Consider the following 24,268-nt stretch of genomic DNA (forward strand, 5'->3'; position numbering starts at 1 on the left):
GGAGGGATAAATATTAGATGGGGTCTGGTTAATGACTTCTAGATCCTATAGGCAATGATTTTTTTTTTTTTTTAATCCTGGCAGAGATGGCAAGGAATCTGAATGATGCACATTGAGCAGCTTTTGGGAAGCTTTGAGAGGCACTCCTGTCAGTTGCACTTCAAGCTTTCAACTTGCCAGATGGAGAGGGAGGGATCTAATAAGAGAGTCGAAAGTTCTTTCTCCCACCAGCAGCTGCAGGTCAGAATAGCAGGCAGGGTGCTGAAACTTGCATTAGTTCTACATGTGTTCATCTCTTAAGGGCAATTTTTGTGCTGATTTATAAATGGTTTGACCGGCTGTTCCGTGAAGCCCTGCTGTTTCCGATTCCAGCTTCCAACTTTGGGGCCCAGAACAGATGCCTATACATGTGGCTTCTTGGTCTTAAGGAATTGTTGTGTTTAGTTAAAAGCCCTGAGTGAAATATAGGGCTGAGAGCAATATAAAACACATTTCTTTTTTCTTATTGGCTTTCGTGACACTCAATCCTGCACTTAATGCAGGACTTTCAATTGAAATGAACCTCTCTCTCTTTGCAGTGTTTTAAACTCACAGCTTACACCGGCATTCCTTTGGGCTGATGATGCAGCTTGTATTGTTATTTATTATTTTTTATTAATTTATTAAAATGTATTCATTTTTTTATTTCCCCCTCTTATTTGGGATGTCCATTTAAACACAGAAACACAGAAATGCACAGATATAGGATGGGGGACACATGTGAAAGAGATCTGGGAGTCCAAGCAGACCACAAGTTGAACATGAGTGAACAGTGCGATGCGGCAGCTAAAAAGACCAATGCAATTTTAGGCTGCATCATTAAAGGATAGTGTCTAGATCAAGAGAAGTAACAGTGCCACTGTATTCTGCTTTGGTCAGCCACCACCTGGAATATTCTGTCCAGTTCTGGGTACCACAATTTAAAAAGGATGTTGAGAAACTGGAGCGTGTCCAAACGAGGGTGACTAAAATGGTGAAAGGTCTGGAAACCATGTCCTATGAGGAACGACTCAGGGAGCTGGGGATGTTTAGCCCGGAGAAGAGAAGGTTAAGAGGTGATATGATAGCCCTGTTTAAATATTTGAAAGGAAGTCATATTGAAGAGGGAGCAAGCTTGTTTTCTGCTGCTCCAGAGAACAGGACCCGGAACAATGGATGCAAGCTACAGGAAAAGAGATTCCACTTCAACATTTGGAAGAACTTCCTGACAGTAAGGGCTGTTCGACAGTGGAACAAACTCCCTCAGAGTGTAGTGGAGTCTCCTTCCTTGGAGGTCTTTAAGCAGAGGCTAGATGGCCATCTGTCAGGGATGTTTTGATTTGGATTTCCTGCATGGCAGGGGGTTGGACTGGATGGCCCGTGCAGTCTCTTCCAACTCTACTATTCTATGATTCTAAGGTGTTCAGCCTTCTCTGCCAAAGCAAGCTACAAATCCCAGAATTTTGAAGGATGGAGACATGGCAATCAAAGTGGTGTCAAACTGCATTATTTCTACCGTATAGATGCACCCCAGGAATCTAATTCGTTGATAATTTCATTCTCAAAAGGAGCAATGAGTAATTTTAGCAAGTTTCTTACTTCGTGAAAAAGTCTTAAAAAACTGTATAGTTTTCAAAGACTATCTGCAGTTTGGGACTTATTATATGCAACCTCAGGTTTAGGAATGCATGAGAAATGCACTGGCATCACACCTTAAGATGAATGTACCATGTTCAAAATTCCAAGAAAAGAATGCAAAGCTAGATAATACTGGCAATTCAAAATTCATACACTTTGGAATTTGTGATATGATTTGCAACCAATATCATGTATTTAGAGAGAGGGAGGGGGTGGGAAAAGTCTGTTTGTGAAAGCCCACAAAGTTTTGTCAATGAGTGAATGTATGCACTTCAAAAATGTACAAGAAGATATTAATATATATTAAAGTCAATGTATATGAAAATATGAACGTATTTCTGTGTACGATCTATGTTAATCCAATATGGCCCTAAATCAGAATGAATGTGGTGCTATAAAAAGGAGAATAGTAATTTTAGCTTCACAATTTCTCACCTGCCTGCCTAGGTTCAAACTTCCACTGAGCCATGAAGGATTCACCCAAGACAATCACTTAAAACATGTATTCCATCTTGGGCAAAAGGAAGTAAAAATGTAACAAAAAGGAAGTAAACTGCTGGCCCTTTTTATGCTGAATACATGCTTTCCTCTCATGATGGAAAACCAGGTCAACAGTTAATGCCCACGTTCAAATCCTGTAAGCATGGTCAACAGTTATTGTCGAAATCTATTGCACTACTCTTGAAACAGAATGGAATAAAGAATACTGAAAGCTAAAACGCTAAAGCATCTGGCTTAGTGGACCATGTGAAACACAAATCAATAGGAGAAAGCATTTTCAGCAGCAAACATGCTTCAGTGACTGCAGTAACACAACACAGGTGTAATTGTAGAGCGATGCGATCAGACGTCAAAAGAGACAGAGCCCAAAAGTGCATTGTTAGAATTACAGCTTACCTTGACATCTAACGTGATCCCATCTGCCTTGAATTCAATTATCTATATATCTACAAGCTGGGATCTAATAGTTTAAGCTATACTGCAGCTTGGCACTCTCTAATGCAACAAAAACAGAGAACACAGCATGAAGTTAGATAGGGAGAGGAAACCTTGCTTCTTAATGATTGGGGTCACCAGGGGCAGAGATTGGTTTGGTCCCCACCCCAGGATTATTGATCTTTAATGTCCACCAACTAAATGAATGGCTGACAATGGCATTCTTTTCGTTGAGGTACATTAAAGAGTTGAACGTAAAAACAACTATCCTGAAAACAAAGCCCTCTTTCCAGCCCATCAGATGACAGGTATCTCTCAGGATTTGACAGCTTCCAATCATCTGTAAAATGTCCAAACCTGCCACCCACATATTCTTCCAGTGATATGGAAATTATGGTAGCATATATGTGGACATGTTAGCACATGTAATCTCCAGACATTCTAGTATGAATAAATTCAGGGGCAGGTGTGAGGAGTCAGGCAGTAAGAAACAGTTTGTTTTAGGAAGACTCCAATTGAATTGTTGGTAAAAACCAAGAATGAGGGAAGCCCGTCCTGTGGGCCAGAAGTAGCCACCAAACACCATTCTGCAGCCATCAAAACTCTCTCCTTCCCCTGAATCACATTCCAGAATTCTGGCTCAATTTTGGGAGGCTTTCCACCCACAAACCATTTTTGAACACCCCCAAACAGGTGACAATAGTGACTGGAAGTTGCATTCCGCCTCCCCCCCCCCCCCCCCCCCCCGACAGAGTTGTTGAGGATGGAATGCATAATTTAAAAGATGCCACAGCAATTATGCCATGGCAGGAGATTGCTGGAGGCGTGGCCAGAGTTGTTTGGGAAACTTCCACCCCCAGAGTCTCATTTTGGCTGGAGTGATCGACTCACCCTCCCGCCACTGGTGCAGTATGAAGTATCTTGGTCGCTTCTGGACTGGGTAGGAATTTTTTCCCTTTTCTACTGGCCTTTTCATCTACCCCATGCTGTTCCCAGTCGGAAATGGAAAATTGGCTAGGGTGGTGTCAAAGTAGGTTATCATTTGGTAGGAGTGGAGTGTGATTTTTAGTTTGGCAAGCATCTAGGATACCACTTGGGTGGAAGAGACATTTCTGGGACTACCTCTTTAGGTCTTGGGACCTGGGAGGTGGAAGAAAGAGATTGCCCTTAAGGTTGGTCTGCAAGATAAACCATCTCTTTAATCCTTGGGGATTGGGAGTGGGACTTTCTGGTTGCTCTTTCTGATGCAGGCCGGCCAGTGAGTAACCCAGTCTTTAGGTTCTCATTCAGGACTCAGTTGTGATCACCCAGGGGAAGCTGCAGATGTGGTCTGAGGAAGAGACCTATGGCTGCAGCTGCTCCCACACTAGGTTTTTCTCCTAGTTGCAGTAGTTGCAGTTCTTTTAAGCAATTAATAAATTGATCAAGTTAATAAATGGCCCATGTTTCAACCCATCTTTCTTATTCTTTTCTCATTATTTCTGGGTTGGTCAGCAAATGATATCTAGTCATGTCTTGTCATATTTTGGCCAACTTATGAACAATGACAAGAAAAAAAAGTTACTTTGAGGCTAAAACAGATAGATAGTTCTGTGAAGCTGCCTGGCTTTTAACATCTTTTAAGACCATTAAGATCACTAGCAGTGGCATGTTTGCTGAAGAAATGTGAGAAGGCTTTCCAAGTGACTTCTCCCATATTGTGAAATTCACTTCCATGAGAGATTGTGTAACTGCACTGTAGAAATAATGCATTTTGGGACCACTTTAACTGCCATGGCTCCATTCTACAGAATCCTGGGATCTGTAGTTTTGTGAGGCATCAGCTCTCTATGATAGAGAAGGCTAAAGACCTTGTAAAACTCAAAATCCTAGCATTCCATAGGCTGGAGTTATAGCTCTTAAAATGGTGTCAAACAGTGTTATTTCTATACCGTGGATGCATCATTGATTGGCCCCTTCCCTGTTATCTTTCTGCCAGCAGGCATAGACCTTTTCTATATGGGCAAGCTTTTATTTGTTTGCTCATTGGAGCAAATGGAATCATAAAATCGTAGAATAATAGAGTTGGAAGAGACCGCAAGGGCCATCCAGTCCAACCCCCTGCCATGCAGGAAATCTAAATCAAAGCATCCTCAACAGATGGCCATCCAGCCTCTGTTTAAAGACGTCCAAGGAGGGAGATTCCACTACACTCTGAGTGAGTGTGTTCCACTGTCAGACAGCATGGGATCTCTTTATCAGAAACCCCCTTCATTCATTTATTCATTCGGGGTTCTGTCATGATGAGTTAAAGAGTTTAGATTAAGTCATTTAAGTTAGTAATTAGTTACATGCACATTGATGATATGTACATACAACCTTTACTTGTGGTATGATGTGTTGGAATGTTTCAAGGCGGTATCTTAGGAGTGGTAGACTGTTTAAAGCTGCTGATCCTATCTAGTAGTGAATACACACACACACACACACACACACACACACACACATATATATATATTCTCATATATAAATATAAATCTTAGGGTGTGTTAGCAATATATGTATGTATTAAATAAAGGTATGTATCTGTAGGACTCAATTGGAAAGGCATCCTGGGAAGGAGTGGTGGCCACCATGGAATATGCTGTGGATGATCACGTACCAGGAACTGTCAGCTGAGAGCAGCAAGCAATTGGTGCCATTCAGGCAGCTTTATGATGGAGTGATGGTTAACAGACACCCTCTATTCTCGCATCCATAGATTTCTCAGGACAGAGGAGCTTAGAAACCAAATGGCACTTTGCATCCCCAGCTCCCCAAGTCGTTCCTCATAGGATATGATTTCCAGATCTTTCACCATTTTAGTCGCCCTCCTTTGGACACGCTCCAGTTTCTCAATGTCCTTTTTGAATTGTGGTGCCCAGAACTGGTCATAGTATTCCAGGTGGGGCCTGACCAGAGCAGAATATAGTGGCACTATTACTTCTCTTGATCTCGACACTATACTTTTATTGATGCAGCCTAAAATTGCATAGGCCTTTTTAGCTGTCGCAATGCATGGGGTATCTTATCTGCATTGTATTAGGTTCGAAATGTATTTTTACAGCTATTTTAATTTGTTTTTTAAACAGTTGTGGTTTAATTGCCTTTTTAATTTTTGCATTAACAGTTGTTAAATGTATTGTATTCACCACGAGAATGGTGTACCACAACTACTGTATAAAAATAGTATAATTGTACTCTAGCAAGCATAACATAGGATCTTGACCACAATTTTCATGGTAGAACATGCAGTAGGACCAGATACTGTATGGCTGTGAATGTTATGGGGGAGTATAGAGAGAAGGGCAAGAAAAAAATTCTTATGGCTATTGCCCCAGTCCAGTTCAATGCTTCGACAGCTTGTTTTTTTTTATCTAAAAATAGAAATAAAGGAAGACCTAATTATCTATCTCCCATGTCTTATGTATGTTACCCTCCATTATTTATAAGTCTAGGAAATGCCATATACTGTTATCAGCTGTTTCAATCCATACATTCCTTAAATGAGACTGCATCCTATTTGCATGTAAACCACAAAATAGTGAAAGATTAACATTGCAAAACAATATTGTGTGGTATTTGAAATTAAATGCTAAGCAGAATATTAGTCTGAAGAACATAAAACACCAAAAGCATTAGTGAATCATCCAATACTGCTATTTAAAACTGAATACCTGCTCTGCCTTTTTTGTTTTCAGTTAGTAACGGTTCCTGTGAGGTATTCACTGAGGTCTGTGTTATCCTTTTTAATTCATTGACTAGATCCTCAGGTTTATCACAGCTTTTCTAAAGAAGATGATTGTATAAAAATGTTTGCTTCAATATTATTGTGCCTTCTATTTAACATAATAGCATTTGCATTTCTTAAATTTTCAGGAGATAATTGCAGCAGTACCTGCTACCATTCGATTTGTGTTAGGCAGCATCTTGTGTTTAGCATCTTTATTAAAGTTAGGATGTACATGGAGGCGAGGTATGTTTTGCTAGGGTGCCTGGGTGTATGCACAGAGAAACATTCATAAATTGAATATGTCCATTGCACAGTGGCTGAAACAGTACAACCCCATGTGTCAGGGAAATACAGATGCACAACGCAACCCAGAGCCTGGCCTCTGTGTGTGCTTGTGTATGCCTATATACATATGGATGCATGTGTGCATGTGTACTGTGTTTATATATTATGTGCCTCTGTATGAGAAACAGTATAACTTGAAACATATTAGTTAATTCCAGCATTGAATCAATGGCTGAATAACAAATCCCATACACATAAGTAAATTCCATTGATTCAATGTTTTACACTAGTTGGAACTATCAATAAGATTAAGGAATACGTGTACATACATGTGCATGCCGCATTCAGGACTAAGTAGGGATGGAAACAGTTTTTCTTTAAAGAAAAATCAAACAATGGTAAGAATGTGGTTCTCAAATGCTGAGAAAACCTGATGAGAAGAATCTTAGACTAACTAGATGCAAAAACCTTACATGGTTATTTTACATACATGGTTGTTTTATACAGATAATACCACAGATACCATCTGTGTCCAAATCTGCATTTTCTGTGTAGAAAATAATATTTCTGTAAGGAGATACTTTTTTGCACAGAAAATGAAGCTACAGGTACAGAAAATGTTGTTTTCTGTGCAAAGGGGGAGCACATGTGAATTCTGTACACAATAAGTTCCAAACTGAAAAGTTTTCAAGATTTGTGCAGGTTTTGATCTTTGGGAAGAAAATTGCTAGTTACGTCTTGCTTCCTCTGAGAAGAAAATCCGTGAAGAATTACATTCTTAGCCCCAAGCTAGAACTGCATGTGGCCCTTATCACTGTAAAGGTTGAGTATCCTTAGAAAAGGGTTCTAATTTCATTTGCATTTCTGTGCTGCTCTGTTTTACCAAGTCTTAATCCTCCTTTCATTCCATTTTTTACAAGTCTAAATAAACAAAATAGTCCAACCAACACTGTGTGCAATTCTCACACCATTTTTACCAAATGTATATATTCATATTGTCGATTAAATAATAATATTAATATTCTTCTTATTTATTCTGTTGTCTTTGTTTTGTTACTATTACCACCATGTTATGAGTATAAAAAGTAATATTCCTCATGCATTACAGGACTCTGACTCTAGACCGAGAAGGATGGGAGGATCAGAGAACTACATTCATACAAATATGTCTCCATATAAATTACAGAGGTATAAGGTGTGTATAAGGTATTTTTGTGTTTTCAAAATCTTTGCTGAAATTACCCATTTTGCATCTCCCAACACTCATTTCAATATTAAATGCACCTTTCCCCAGAAATCTGCAGATCTGTGAGACTTATAGTTCATTTCATATGCATGAAATCTTGCATATATTTTAAAAACGTGAATGGCTAAAAAAGGTCTTCATGTGAAAAATAAGATGAAGCAAAATTTAGTCACTGTACACAAAACACATATACCAGGAATAAATGTACAATGCATGCATTTTCACATGGGAAGAAAAACATAAAGTCTCATAACCTGCTTTGAACAAAAAAAAAAAAAAAAAAAACCATAACCAAACAGGTAGGAAGGCAGGAGTTGGAGAAATGCAACAGATTCTTTTCACATCTCTAAAGTGAAGTGTGAGGAAAACTGACCTGAGTAAATCATCCAAGGCGAACCATGGAGGATATGATTTTTTAAAAAATCTTAAAGGTGCTTTTCAAACATCTCATGCATGACAGGGCTCCAAGGATTCCTCAACATGACCAGAGGGTGATAGGATTATTGAAGCACTTCATAGAACAATTGGTTTATCCCTTAGTCATTCACCACATTACTATCCTTTGCACTGCCTTGTTATGATATCAACATGAAAGGCGGAATATATATTTAACAGTTCAATAAGCAAACAAAATAGGACAATAAATTTCTATTTTGCATACAATTAGACAGTAGAATATAAACCTGCACCCTACTCTCTGGGACAGCATTTTAAATATTTAAAGAGTGCAAACATGTCACCCCACAGTCCTTTCTTCAGCAGGCTGAACATAACCAACTCCTTCAATCTGTTCTCGTATGCTTGGTTCTCCATACCGCTTATCATCCTTGTTGCCCTTTTTTGAACCTGCTCCAACTTGTCTATATCTGTTAAGAACTGTTTTTCTCCTAGGATTTATTAAACAAGTTTTCTACATTGCAAATCGTAAAACCTTATTCCAGAAAAACCATAGGTGTCAGTAGATGACACCTGCAGACAGAAGTGCTGTCATCCACCAATATTAACAATGTCCTACCCCATTAATTTACTGATTAAAACATACCAACCATCTCTTCCATATAAGCCTCATTCACCCAGCCCCCAAAACCATCTTGGTCTCATCTCTACTTTGTTTCCCACCAGCAGACACTGAAAAATTCCTCCCACACACATCTGCACATTCCAGCAGCAGGCAACAAGCATCCCTTTGAACTATCATCAATTATTTCCACTGCTACTGTGCCTCCCATCATTCTGATATCTCTATCATTCATATAATTCGTCTGCATATCTAAAACACTATAACAATCAGTTAAACATTCTTATATTTTACAACAATAACCATCAGTATGCCAGATTCTGACAATATCTTTCTTAAAAAGAGATGCTTAGAACCAAATGCAGTACTCCAGATGAGATCTTATTAGTGTAAAATATTGTGACACTATTGCTTCCCTTGTCTTGGAAACTATGGCAGGATACAGATGGGCAGGGGAAGACGTCTTGGAGGTGTATTCTGCTGAATACGGAGCCTCCAGACCGCCCGCCCCGGGGGCGTGGCTCAGGAGATGGGGCTTCCACACGGGGGGCAGTGAAGACGCCTCACCTGGGGCCTTTTCAGACCCGGAGTTTCCAAACCGCCGCCTCGGAGGACGTTGCAAAGAGAGAGGCAGCTTCCTCATGGGCGGCCAAAAACGGGGCTTTTTTTTTTCCTTTGCCGGCTGGCGGATGCGCAGCTGCGCAGCTGCAGCGCTAAGCAGCGGCGGCAGAAAGCCTATGGGCACATTTAAAGTGCCCAAGCCCTTTTAAAACTTTCCCCCCCGCTCTGCCCAAGAACAATGGTGGTCTCCTGCCAGCTGTTGATCAGCTGGTGTTGGCATCCTTGTCCGCTTGCACTTTGCCAGTGTCACCAGCATCATAGATGCCTCCTCTCCTTTGGTCCCCGCGCTCCTGCTGAATCTGCAATGCACAGCTACAGCTGTCTCCGCTACCACCGCTGTCCCCCTGCCATCCCCCATCACCTCCCTTGTATATATGTAAATATTTACAGTTTTAGCGTTTTTTATTGTTAGGTGAAAATGGCACAGGAATGTGTGTAGGGGTTCACTTTAAAGTCCAAACTTTCCAAGCAGCGCATGCGTACATGTTGCTCTAGGGTTAGGGTTAGGGTTAGGGTTAGGGTTACGAGTCTTAAAATGCTCTGCAGCTGTGCTGCAGCTTCCACACTTGCATGGCAGCTAACGCTGCAATTAAAGCCTGACTGCAAACTGCGCATGTTCCAGGACCCCGACTCATTATGTGACGCAGCAGACACGGAGCTTTTAAATGGGCAACTTAAATTAGCAGCGTAGCAATTCTGGCGTACCGGTGCAGCAGCTTACAGACGGAGCTGCGCAGCTGTGCATCAAATGGAAAAGAAGCGGAGAAAAGCAGCACCTTTTGAATGCCGCTTCTTCCCGCTTGGGGCGTGCGGGGGGCGTGTTCATGGCGGCATTCAGGTAAGGCCCGTCTGAAGGCTCTACCTTCATGACGTCATGAATACACCCCTTTTTGCCCGTCTGTATCCCGCCAATGGTTCTATTATTGGAGGCCAAAAATATTATTTGCCTTCTTTGCTGCAGAATCACACTGCTGGGTCATGTTGAACTCATAATCAACAATAATCCCCAAACCTTCTTCTCTTGCACTCCATCCTATACTTGCATATTTGGTTTTTGTGGCCTAAATGGGGACTTTTACATTTGTTTTTGGTGAATTTCATGCTATTATTTTGAATTTTCTAGTTTATCAAAGTCCTTTTGGATTCTGCCCCTATCTTGCAATGTGTTAGCTATCCCTCAGTTTTGCATCATGTACAAACTTGATAAGAATTTCCACCATCTACGTCATTGGGTTTTTATTTAAATTTAAGAAATTTATTTGAAGGTTGAAGAGTGATAGCCTCAGGACAGAGTGGCACTCCACTCGAGACCTCCTTCCAATTTGAAATGCAGCCAAAGATGACAACTCGATTAGCATAGTTTTCCAACCAATTATGGATTCATCTGATGGTGTTTCCATGTATATCATACTTACTCAATTTGTTAATCAAAATATCAAGGGGAACTTTATCAAATGTTTTGCTGAAATCCAGAAAAATGGCATCTACAGCATCCCCATCATACACTAAAATAACGACCCAACTGAGAGTTCATAGGCTTGTCCGTGTCACAGGCTCTGGAGCAATTTGGTGCATCTTCTATATGTCATGCTTTCAAATATTTAAAGAGGGTTATCATATCACCATTATCTATGCCATTGTATTTTATGTATGGTTGGGAAAGCTGGACAGTGAAGAAAGGTGACAGGAAAATAAATCATTTTATTAGAAATGCAGTGCTGGGGGAGAATAGTACAGGTGTCATGTTGTTGTTGTGTGCCAAACAACAAGAAATTGTGTCACCTCTGGGTCTGCTGTTCTCTGAGCTAAACATTCTCATGTTCCTAAGCTGTTCCTTATAGGATTTGGTTTTCAGGCCCTTTATTATCTTGGTTAATCTCTTCTGGGTATGTTTCAGCCTACTGAATGTTTAGGCCACAGGTGAGCAAAGTACAACCAAAAGTTTGCATGCAGACCCCCTCCCCCCAATTCCATTTTGTGGCCAGTAGGGTTTAAAAAAGAACTTTTTAAAAATAAAATAAAATAAATGTCTTCTAAAGCCTGTAGAGGTATTGTTAGCATTGCTGCTGGCAACCTCAGGCCATTTTAGATCCAGAGAAGCCCTTTTCTAAAATAGGAAGTGAGCAGTTGCTAAACTAAAATGCCTCTCTTGGGCTTAGAATACCCCCAGCCAGGCCAAAACCATGGCAAAATGCCTCCATGCCCATTGGAGAGTATTTAGGGGTATGTGTGGGCATATGTTTTGAAGTGGGGGGGGGGGGACACAATGGATGGGTGTAGCTCTCCAAGGTCTCCTGTGGAGCTAATGCAGCTCCTAGTCTTCTCACAATTGCCCACCCCTGTATAAATGCTAAGCAATGCCCTCAAGTACTTTTTTTAAAGCATCATATTCAGTGTGATATATATATATATATATATATATATATATATATATATATATATGCCATTGTCACTGCATATGATGCTTTAAAAAAGTACTTGAGGGCAGGGCTTAGCAGTTATACAGGGGTGGGCAATTGTGAGAAGACTAGGAGCTGCATTAGCCCCACAGGGGCTAACACACACACACACACACACACACACACACACACACACACTATCATCATCATTACAACCATCACCGCCACTACATCTTGCAACTCCTCCTAATTTCATTTTATTTCATTCATTCATTTATGTGTTGGCATGAAACCAATCTATTGACAGTTGACTACGAAACTAGACACCAAGATCTAGAACCTTACCGCACAGGGGCTCCATGGAATGGGATGAGAACAGAAAGGAAGGGACCGGGAACAAGTGGGGAATGAGTGGAGGATGCATTTTACTGCACTGAGAAGTCCCTCACTTGTTCCGTTCCCTTCCCTTCAATTCCCAGTCCGTCCCAGAGGATGCTATTGGGAAGGTTAAGATTTACCAAATGGTAAGAGCTGTTTGACATGGAATAGATTAAAAGATGGCAGACTCTCCATTGGTGGAGGTTTTTAAATGAAGATTAGACAGCCAAGGGGTGCTTAATGTGGATTCCTGCACTGGAGGGGGTGGGGGTGGGGATTGGGTTAGATGGTCATTGGAATCCCTTTCAACTATATATTCAGCTCTATAATGGAAAAAGAGTGACAAAGGTGGATGAGATATTATTATGGCTCAGCTATAGCTCTTAACTTAGGTGTCCTGTACTTGTGTGTCTATAGAGTTTGTTAAATGCACATTATCGTCGACGCTCTGACTTTGACAAGCAGCACTTGCTTTGCTTTCATGTTTTCCATTCTCTTTGAACATTCGTAAAACAATATCATTAAGAGTTTTGTTCTTACCTGTAAAACAGCTAGTGAGTGACAGCAAAAGCATCAGTCTCCATGACGACTGCATGGCTTGCCTCAAAGGTCTTCAGCTCCCCTTTGTACGATTGTTAGCAGCTCTGAGATTTCTTCATGAAAACACAGCCTGGGGAAGCAAAAGAAACAGCTCTTTGATAAATATTTCTTCTGCTTTTTCCTCCCTGATTACAATTTCTTATATCAGCTGTAAGTAAGAATGCTCTGCACAAAATAACAGAAATGGGGCTAGCATTTTGGAGGATGGCATTTGGGCAAAACACTGGGTGGTTCTTTTTCAGCAGGTAGGTGGAATAGAAAATGAAAGAATGAATGAAACCACTGTAACTTGCAAGTCAAAGAAGATGAAAACTGGGAGTCCTGGCCCACTGCAGATGAGGACCCCTGGCCCTCTCACATTTGCTAGGTTGCCAGAGTGAAAACTGGAGGGTGCTCCTGCATTTTTAATTATTGCACAGAAGAGAGAATTTTAGCAGGTGTTACTTGTTGCATGACAAGCAACAGTTGTTGAAATTCCCTCTTCTACACATTTATTAAATGTACAGGAACTGTCTCCAGTTTGTACTTTGGCAATCCTAACACTTGCCCAGTTTGCAAAGTGGCTCCCAGCAAAAGACAAACACTTGTATTTTGCCACTCTCACCAATACCCTCCAACATTTCACAGGGGGACACACTGCCAAAGAACATCAAAGTGTAGTCAAGATGACAAAAGTTGTCAATAAGGCAAAACACACAAGCTAGGAGAAGCTGCAACAGTTTGCTCTGAGTCTACTGAGAAGGGCAAGATTCTTTCTCCTTTCCTCATTTTTTGCCCTGTTCAGTTAAATTAGTGCAAATGACTTTTCCACCTTGTACTCAGCTTGCAGCAAGAAGAAAAAGCAAGAGAAAGAAACTGGAACATTTTAAAGGCAGCTGAAAAGGACAACAGGATTAACTGAGACTGTCCCTGCCAAATTGGGGAAATTGGAGGTATGCACACATATACATGTATCACATTGTCCTGCAAATATCTATGCATTATTATTCACAACTGAAATTTTGTAATGTACAACAAATGATTACATTTGTGAAAACCAAACTTGTTTTAAACTTGTCATTAAACAGTGCAACAAAATAAATCTCCACATTAGAGCGGTCTGTCTGTGTCTGTCTGTCTTTAATGAAAATAACATATTGACACACTTGTAAGAATTGAGCCCTGGTGGCGCAGTGGTTAAATGCGTGTACTGCAGCCTTTCACTCACAAACCAAAGGGTTGCGAGTTCAATACCAGCGAAGGCTCAGGCTTGACTCAGGCTTGCATCCTTCCGAGTCACTAAAACAATTATCCCGCTTGATGTGGGCAATTAGCTTACAGTTGTAAACTTCCATTTAAGAATTTATAGGTTTTGCATCACATACAGTGATGGAAAACCCTACAAATCCTTAGATGGAAGTCGCTGACATAATATGCTAGTTTAATGAAAAGTAGTAATGATTATTAATCCGTGGGTTTTTAAAAGAAAAAAACACACACAAGAAGCTCAGTCATGTATTACATATCAGAATATTTTGATATATAATAAATGACTGAGCTTCTTCAGCGACTCAATGAACACAGCAAATTAAAAAAAAATGCAAGTATATGCACCAAAATTAGAAAAAGTTGGTATGACTATATGTAATATATTATCTCCTTTCAGCAATGACAGTGAAAATGTAGAGAGCTAGGCAAATATCCTCATGTGTTCAAACTGCCAACAAAATGCCATTTGTCTATGAAAAATGAACCTGAGACTGTTCTGCACCCTTTATTCATTTCTGCTGAGCCCACCTGAGATGATAAAAAAAAAATCCGCTACCCACAAACACACTGAGGACATCCCCTTCCCCTAATTTATTGTTAGTTCTGTATATTTGAGATATCGTCAAGCATATTTAGCTAGTAGAATAGCCCAAGTGCTATAATTTCATTGAAAAAGATCTCTTGGGAAATCTCCAAGTTGCTAGCACAAGAACTGGTGTGCTGACTTAGAAATCTGTAAAATAATACTAAAAATATTGTAAAGGTGTCCCCTTTGTAATGTGCAAATGTTTGTTTTCTCTCTTCAAGCTGCTGGTTCAAATTGTTCAAGCCTGTCAGGCCACCTCTGTTTTTATATCCTCCTCTCTTGGCATTTCCTCATAGCTCTGAAATTCTTGCCAGTGCTACAATGGACATCCTCCCACACCACCTGTTTTTGCAGTCTTTTTTGGTATTTTCTCCAGCTTTTCCAGATATTTTCTAAATGTGGGTTTATTTTTGGAATGCATGAGAAAAGATGCATTAAGCAATTACTGTCTCCAGCATATTGTGCATTTTTCTGTTGTTCCCAGTATGTTTAACAAGGAAAGAGGCCTTCTTAGCATCCCATAAATGGTTAAGAAAAATGATAATAGGAAAATGACATGAACAGAAAACACAAACGGTACCCCATTTATGTCCCAACTTTATCAGTTGTCTATACTGTATTGTATGTGAGGCAACTGTGCCAAAACCTCTGATATGGTTCAGATGAGCTGCCCAGAATGTTCAGTCATTCAAGAAACAAACATCATTTGTAGTCCTGATTCTAGGTGGGGGGAGGCTGTTAGTTTGGCTGGGGATATGTAGCAAAAACAAAGGTATTTGGAAACACAGAGACTGAAAGACAATGTAGAGTGGACAATGGGATGAAAAAGGGGAACTTGAATGAGGATGGACAAGCAGTAAAGCTAGAAAAGGGGGAGGGGCAGATAAGACTTAGAATTGGTAGGGAATAACTAATGAGAGAAGTGTAAATGGAGGCCAGAGTATGGGTGCCCATACTCAGCTATGGTCTTAGATTATCCTTTATACCCACTGGATTTTCCCCATGGGCTATGAATGATGATTTTCAGTCAGAGTGGAAGTGGACAGTGCTGACTAAAATTTCACCTCTGGGTTTTTCTCCATACTTTCTGCCTAGCCTGGGATATGATCAGTTTAAAGGAATTATTAAGCAATGAGTAAGAGATATAGAGAGAGCCAATGTGACATTGTGGTTTGAGCACTAGACTACAAATCTGGACACCAGGGTTTGATTCCCAGCTTGGCCATGAAAACTCACTGGATGATCTTGGGGCAAATTGCATGCTCTCAGCCTCAAGGGAAGGCAAAGGCAAGCCTTCTCTGAACAAATCTTGCCCAAAATACCCCATGATACAAGGTTGTCATAAGTTGGAAATGACTTGAAGGCACACCACACACAATAGATATAGAATGGCAACTTGATTTAAGTAGTGCTTCAACTTTTATTGTCAGTGATTATAACAGGTATCTTTCCTCACCAATGTCATATTTTGCAAACTTAGAAATACCTAATCATCAGAGGGCATTTTTAGCAAGCTGTCATGCTCTTCCCTGTGATTCTGGGCAACTAGACACAATAGAGCATGTTTTACTGCAGTCCTTGTTCTATAGAGATATTCATTCTAGACTTATTTTACCTTTATTGCAGAAATGTCAAGGTTTGGGTTTTTTCTCTCTCTCTCCTTCTCTATTGCTCTCAGATACCAACTTTAACATAACATATAATGTAGCCAGATTTTGTGTGTCAGTGGTTAAAATACAGCAGACAACAGTTTCAGTGGGACACTAATATGACACTTGTCCACATGCATTGAGGCCATCTAACCTGAAGGGATGATTTTAAACATGTTTTAACCTTCCTTTTATACTGTACTTTTTATGTGTGCTTGTCTATGACCGTAATGAAGAAACTCAATTCAGTTCAATGAGAGAAGGGATCATAAGGAGAGAGATTCAAAATACTTAGTCAAAGGGTAGAAGAAACGGGTTAAGATGAAGGATGGTAGGTAGAAAGCTTAAAAGCAGGAATATGGGGAAATGATAGGTAATGAAAACAATGATTTTTTTTTAAATGTAAAGTTGTAAAGAAAGTAGGACCAAGGCAAAACTGCACAAATAGCATTGGGGCTGTCACATAATTCCTGTAGGAGGTCTCCTCTAATAGGAAAATGGAACTTAGATGGCAGGCAAGGTCAGAGCCAGAGATGACTTGTAGCCATGTCTTGAAGCCAAAGAAGGCTAGCAACACTACCTTGGAAGCAGAACCTGGCCCATTCCATGTGGACCCTGTGGAAGAGGTTGAGATACTGATCTGAACATTAAAGCACAGTAACAAAAGAGAAGGGCCTACTGTGGCACTTGTTGAAAAGGTCAGCTGGGCAAATGAATCCAGCTGTGCTGATTTACAGCTGGCTAGAGTTCCTGATCACTCATTTCCTGACCTTCAGACTGTCCCTTAGACTTATTCCTTTATTCAACACCTGCTTTGCTTTGGCCCGTTCTTGGACTCCTTTTGTGCTCAGAACCAGGACTGCATTGACAATGCTTCTATTGTTACAGAACCTCTGTGTTTGACTCTGGCCTAGTTTGGTTTGCCCTCTTCTTATCTTCCTAGTATATTTGCCAGAGCACTTGCTATAATGAAATAAGTAAGCAGGTCTGTACTACTGGCAGGAAGGAAGTCAGATGGTGAAGATTTCAAAGACTGGTGGTGTCAGGTCAGAATAGGTGGGTTGATTACTAACCCTGAAATTTAGGCGTTCAAATAGGAATTTTACTATCCACATGTGACATTTACTGTTATTGCAACCATGTGTTGTGCCAACTTCAGTGATGTAAGAAGGTTCCAAAAAGCTGGGAAAAAGTTGGTATTTAATTGCAGTACTCCTTTTTATCCATTAACAAATCCAGCTAAATGTCCTTCCCTAAATGTCCTTAGAGAGGCCAATTTATTCAGCTGATAAAACTGTAGGCTATACTACTTCAGGCATCAGGTGAAATGGAGAGAAGGATGTCACATGGATGAATAGTGCCCAGATAAAAGAGAGGGCTCTCACCTCTTCTCATTTGTGAGCTACTGATTTTATGTGTAGATATGTGTATAGGAAAAAAATTTGCAACATGAAACCCTACCATCCTTAGGAATGAGTACTTGACAATTCCCCAAACATTGCAAAAAATTAATGTTCCCAACTATTTGTGGAAAACTGACTGACTGGAATTCAAACAACACTTGGAAAGTTTCTGAAAATTGTGGGAATTTTTTTTGGTCGTTCTCAGCACAGCAAAACAGTAGAACCTTGTCAATTCTACACAGGCTTAAAAGCTACACAGTTGGAAGTCAGCACAACTCTCCAAGGCAAAGTGCAGCTATATGAACTAATGCTGTGCAATTTTTATAAGTGTCTGAAAGGTTCAACATTGAAAACAGGAGAACAGACGAACATTCATTGAATACTAACTCCCAAAGTTGTGCACATTAACTGTGAAAACTGCAACTATCTTCTTTCTTAATTTAGTCAATCCCCACCAAGGCTGTTCCTCTCCTGCCACCCCCTCCAATACTGCTCTTTCTTAGATTTTGTGGGTGGATGGGTACAAGTTGTCCCCTGGATACTCTGGACTCTGAGTCTGCACTCCCTTTCCTTCTTGACCTGTCTGCCAACTTAAATGTTTGGTAGGTAGCTGAGAAAGAGCAAAATGAAACAGCTGTGACTGGAGGCAGACCTACAAGCTCGACTCAGGCTTGCATCCTTCCGAGGTTGCTAAAATGAGTACCCAGACTGTTGGGGGCAAATTAGCTTACTTGCTAATTAGCTTACTTGCTGTTCACCGCTATGATCTTTGGAATAGTGGTATATAAATAAAACAAATTATTATTATTATTACAACAGTGCAACGAGTTCTTCAGAAAGTTGTAAAGTTCTGAGTTAAACTACATGAGTTTCTTGAAAATGTACAGTTTTTAAATGTTGTGGTGAATTCTCTGTCCTTTGCAAGAAGAAAATCCAAAGTGTTTTGACACTACAGAATACCTTTTCCTTTACATCTGCCAGGAAGTAGGAACATTGAGAATTTGCATTCCAAATCCACACTACATGTGTTATATTGATACCACTCTGTCATGGCTCCATTTTGTGTAATCCGGGGATGTGTATTTTTCTGAAGTACTTAGAATATGTGCCTTATTGAGCTAATGATGCAAAAAGTTCAATGGAGCAAAATAGAGAGTTCCAATAATATTTCACCAAGCTAGAAGCCATAGAATGCATCCATAACTGTTAAAATGGAATCAAAACAACTGTGCAGAGTGGATAAGTCTGTAAGTTTTATAAATCTATCCATTTCCTTCCTTGTTTTTAAAACAATATTTGCATGTCATCATCCTACTAGATTACATCTTGTGACACTAATTGTTTAACAATTAAGGTTAATAGCAGCAAATAAAGGTTAACTGACATAAATTCAGTGGAACAAAAAAATTGAAAATGCCAGACTGAAGAAAAGCATGTCGGTTTCTCAGGTTATTTCCTCCCTCCTTTTCTCTTTACCCTGGATCTCAAAGACAACGAGCAAGTCTACATGGCCCAAATGAACCGTTTTAGGAACCCTTTCTGTGACCTGTCTTCACAATGCAGGGCCAAAGCCCCGATTCAACTGCAGACTGTTTTCATGCCAGTTCCACATCAAATCCAGGCCATCTCTGCCTCAAACCATGTTACAAATGATTTAATGGAGGACTTGTAAACAGGATGCTGGGCAGGTGTTTACAAATGTGTCCTGCTGTGTCACCTATCATCACCTCTGCAGGTACAAGGCACTGCCTCTTAGGTCAAAACAAGGTAGCCAGCCATGTGATTGATTCTGGACACCATATTTTCAACCTCAGAGGGAGCGGCTCATACCAGCATTGCTCCAGAATGCAGAGACAACTGGACGAATTTGGGATAGCTCAGAGACCATAGAATCATAGAGTTGGAAGAGACCACAAGGGCCATCCAGTCCAACCCCCCTGCCATGTAGGAACTCTCAATCAAAGCATCCCCAACAGATGGCCATCCAGCCTCTGCTTAAAGACCTCCAAGGGAGGAGACTCCACCACTCTCCAAGGGAGTGTGTTCCACTGTTGAACAGCCCTTACAGTCAGGAACTTCCACCTAATGTTGAGGTGGAATCTCTTTTCCTTTAGCTTTCATCCATTCTGCCAGGTCCTGTTCTCTGGAGCAGCAGAAAACAAACCTGCTCCCTCCTCAATACGACATCCCTTCAAATATTTAAACAGGGCTATCATATCACCTCTTAACCTTCTCTGTTCCAGGCTAAACATATCCAGCTCCCTAAGTCATTCCTTATATGACATGTTTTCTAGGCCCTTCACCATTTTAGTCACCCTCCTTTGGACTTGCTGCAGCTTCCCAATATCCTTTTCGAATTGTGGTGCCCAGAACTGGACACAGTATTCCAGGTAGGTGCTGACCAAAGCAGAATACAGTGGCACTATTACTTCCCGAAATTCTCTGGGAACAGCCAGGAGAATTCTGCTCTGTGTATGCCTGGCCAACAAATTAAAAAATGTTAGGTGGACTTGTTGGTCAAATTTCATAACTGGAGAGCAACAGTATGCAAACCTTCAATGTTCATGTCACAACCATTTTACCATCTGGTTGGTCAAGTAAGGGGCGAAGTGGATGGATAGAAGGGGCACTGGAAGCCACCCCTTCTGAAGACAGATTGGGGCCATGGCAACCACATGCCATGGCCCCAATGTGCCTTGAAGCTACCCAAAGAAGGAGTGGCAAAGATTTGCTCCTTTTTTGATCAGCATTTTCCTATCCCGCCATGGCCCCGACAACATGTAGTGTGTAAATGCCGCATCTCCAGAGCATCATGAAGCTGCCTACATCTGGGCAGCTGGGTGGCTTCAATTGCAAGTTGCGAGTGTGTGGCATCTAAATGCCATGCTCCCAAGCTGGAGGGAAGACAGCTTTTAGAGCCGATCTCTACCGGCTCTATGTCTCTGTGTTGAAGAAATGGTAAATATCTATTAGTAAGCATTTTACTTAAGGGGGGGAAAAGCAAAATAATCTTGTTTGCAGAGTGCAGGGCAATTACTGGTTTTCTTCTTCAAAGTTTTGATTATGCAGCACAATCCGTACATGTTCAACCATAGCCATCAAAATTAGAAGTTTCCTCCCCATGACACTAAAGTATACAACTGGACAAACTTACCAGTGTCAGCCACTTAGAAGAGAAATGTGCTTTGAAAGTACACCTTGTCAGTCAAACACTGCCTTAATTGAGCTTTATACAGCACTTTTAGCTGAATAGCCTCTTCCCTTGCAAAGTATCAAACCTAGATATGAATTTTGCATATAAATCCATACCTTGACATATTAAATCAAGTCTACTTGGTACAACCTCATTGGCCTGATTGGTAGAGTAACAGAAACAGAAAACTTATGATGCTCCAAGGATATTAGGTTTTATGGATTTCTTTTGCATAATAATGAGATTTGAATAAGCTCTGAAACACCTTTCTTACTTCTTAAAAAGAGAGATGGCATCTCTCTCTCTTTCCCTTTAACAAAGTATCCCATTTTTATTCTTATCACTTTACATTGGAGTGTGGAACTTCATTGAATTGGTTCTTTTTTAGACAAGGAGAAGATAAAATTTGCCTGCTGGCAGCTGAAAAATCATCATCTGCAATTCAAATGCATTAAGTCATTTGAGACAAAGGCTTTGTGTGGGGAATTTAGCCCCTTTCCTATGTCATAGGTTATCTAAAAGGGCAAGTTGCAGTTCCCTTGTCTTGGCTAGTTGCTTTCTATCAAACTTTGTGATAATTTAGTCTCTCTCTGATGTAAAGTACACAGAAATCACAGGGAAACCTTTATATGGGAGTTAGTCTACTCCCACTTCCCTGAAATTTCTAAAATTTCTAGAGTATTGTTTATGTCCCCTCCTTGTTACAGTACAAGGAAACCTGGAGTCAGGACAATTCATCACCCCCAGTCCAGTGAACCAGCCTTCTGTATTTTGAATCACAAGAACTTTATTCCAGTAACTATAGGTGTAGGAAGACAGTTGCAGACAGAACTGTTATCATCCCCAAAGAGTAACACCATATTCACTTTTCCCATCCTAAAACTTGGCAGGCTTGGTTAGGATTCATCCATGAGTCAAAACATGTCAAAGTACCATCTTTCTTGTCCGAATCACTCAGCCCCCATTTAACACTTTGGATTTCCTTTTGTACATCTCTTCTTCTGTGAGAATCCACATCCCACACATACCTCTCCATTTCTACACCAGAAAATGATCTTTCCTGTAAATTATCAGCAAGATTCATTCTCAACACTATACCTATCATCATCCCCCATATCCACAATACTCCCAAGTTAATCTATTCTAAAATAATACCACCTATATCACTATATTAACAACTAATTACACACAACTCATGGCAGTTTCAATCAGATTCTGACAGATGGGAAGCATGCATAGCCAACACAGAGAGAATGCTGGGAGCTGAGGTCCAACAACACCCCAAAAGCTGCATGGATCTCACCCTTGGTCTAGTGGAAAGGCTGCCCCTGGTCATCGCAGCCTTTGGGAGGGAAGTAGTTATGACTGCTGTCTACATACATAATAGTAACAGTAGTTTACCAATACTTGAACATGAGCTGGGGTTTTCCATGGTCTGGCTGAAATGTTGGACAAAGATAAATTGCTGCTGCCTGAGGTGAATAACATAATAGTTAATTCTCATTCCACTTAAGGTGACTTCACAGGAATTGGAATCTTAAATAAATATTGGTGATAGGACTCCATCCTCTACTATGCTCTGGTAGTAGCAGACTAGATTAAGGGTGCAGAGCAAATTACCTTGAACATATAACTCTGGCTTTGTCTACACTGGTGAATTAATGCAGTTTGACAATGCTTTAACTGTCATGGCTCAATGCTCTGGAATTCTGGAATGTGCAGTTTTGTGAGAAATTTAGCCTTTTCTGCAAGAGAACTCTGGTGCCACAACCAACGACAAAGCCCAGATTCTATAGGATGCAGCCATGACAGTTAAAGCAGTCTCAAACTGTATTAATTCTACATTGCCGCAGAAGTCTAGTCCTCTAAAAGAGGGGAATGGCAGGGAAGTTATTTGGTTCTCATTCAAGGGGTGTTACATTGAGGATGGGGCAAGCTTGCTTTCTGCTGCTCCAGAGACTAGGACAATGGATGCAAGCTCCAGGGACAGAGATTCCACCTCAACATTGGGAAGAACTTCCTGACAGTAAGAGCTGTTTGACAGTGGAACACACTCCCTCAGAGAATGGTGGGGGCTCCTTCTTTGGAGGTCTTTACACAGAGGCTGGATGGCCATCTTTCGGGGTTGCTTTGATTGTGATTACCTGCATGGCAGAATGGGGTTGGACTGGATGGTCCTTGTGGTCTCTTCCAACTCTACAGTTCTATGATTCTATGAACAGTCTAAGCTTTTTGTCAGCCTTAGGGCTGCTCTGCATGATTTCCCATTTCAGGGGAAAAGCAGAATATAAATACTTAAACTGAAACATGATGCTATCACAATAACTGTTGTCCATGGCTAGATATTGCCAGGGGATGAGGAGGAAAAAGAATTCAGTGTCAGCTGTGCACCATTCATATGTTTACTTTCTTCTTTGGCTGCATCCCCACATTGCAGAAATAATCCAGTTTGACATGCCTTTATCTGACATGGGTCAGTGCTATGGAATTCTGAGAACTGTAGTTTTGTGAGACAGCCTCCTCTGTCAAAGAGTTCTGATGTCACAACAAACTACATTCCCCAGAATTCTATAGCACTGGACCACGGCAGTTAAAATGTTGTCAAACTGGATTATTTCTGCAATGTGGATGCAGCCCAGGTTTAGCTATGTATGATTTTAAGGAGCTAAAGAAATGTTTTGCACTGTTCATGTTTTAAAAATCAGTGTGGGATCAGAGTCCCAATTGGAAGGTAATTTCTGCAGTGCAGATGCATTAAGAGTTCAGGGTTTATATGAATTTCCTTCTGTATTTAATCACTCAACTGGTGAATTTTTGCCAGGAATTTAAGATTACCACTCAATGGGGAAACAGCAGCTATTATAGACACATTACGTGGGATGATTAAATTTCATATTGGGTTTCACTTTGCCAAAAATAGTATTTTCTATGTTCAAATGTTTTTCGCCTGTAAAAAAGATTAACCTCTTGTTCTGCTTTTTATATTTTTAAATTAAATTATGTTTTATAAATTACATTATTTAAAAAGATGTTGAGTGAGTATAGCACTTAAGTCTTTTGTCTATTTGAAATTTTTAAACAATTTTTTAAAAAAAATCTACCCATGAATATGCTTCAAATTAAGTTTAGATAAATAACTGGTGTTAGTGCAGTGTTATCTCTCTTTTCCATCCTTGCTGCACAAAACTGAGTTTGATTCAAGAGGTATTGGGGATTTATTTAATGTAAGTTCTTATATGTAAATGCATGTCACAGCTCGTATATCCCTTATGGGGATACACATACACAACCAGAGTATT

General features: G+C 40.4%; 1 protein-coding gene across 5 annotated transcripts in view; it reads right to left on the reverse strand.

The window, feature by feature from the left end:
- CNTN5 (contactin 5) overlaps window positions 1–24,268 on the reverse strand; it is a 934,652-nt gene that overhangs the window by 473,961 nt on the left and 436,423 nt on the right. For all 5 annotated transcript variants that reach the window (XM_089512787.1, XM_089512786.1, XM_089512784.1 and 2 more), the window contains one exon: window positions 12,831–12,960. In XM_089512787.1, the coding sequence (XP_089368913.1) occupies window positions 12,831–12,885 (55 nt within the window). In that variant the 5' untranslated portion in view covers window positions 12,886–12,960. The remainder of the gene's footprint in view (window positions 1–12,830; window positions 12,961–24,268) is intronic.

The sequence above is a fragment of the Sceloporus occidentalis genome, unplaced genomic scaffold (assembly GCF_023333645.1).
Source record: "Sceloporus occidentalis isolate IW3139 unplaced genomic scaffold, rSceOcc1.0.p SCAF_2, whole genome shotgun sequence".
In the NCBI taxonomy this organism is placed as follows: Eukaryota; Metazoa; Chordata; class Lepidosauria; order Squamata; family Phrynosomatidae; genus Sceloporus; species Sceloporus occidentalis.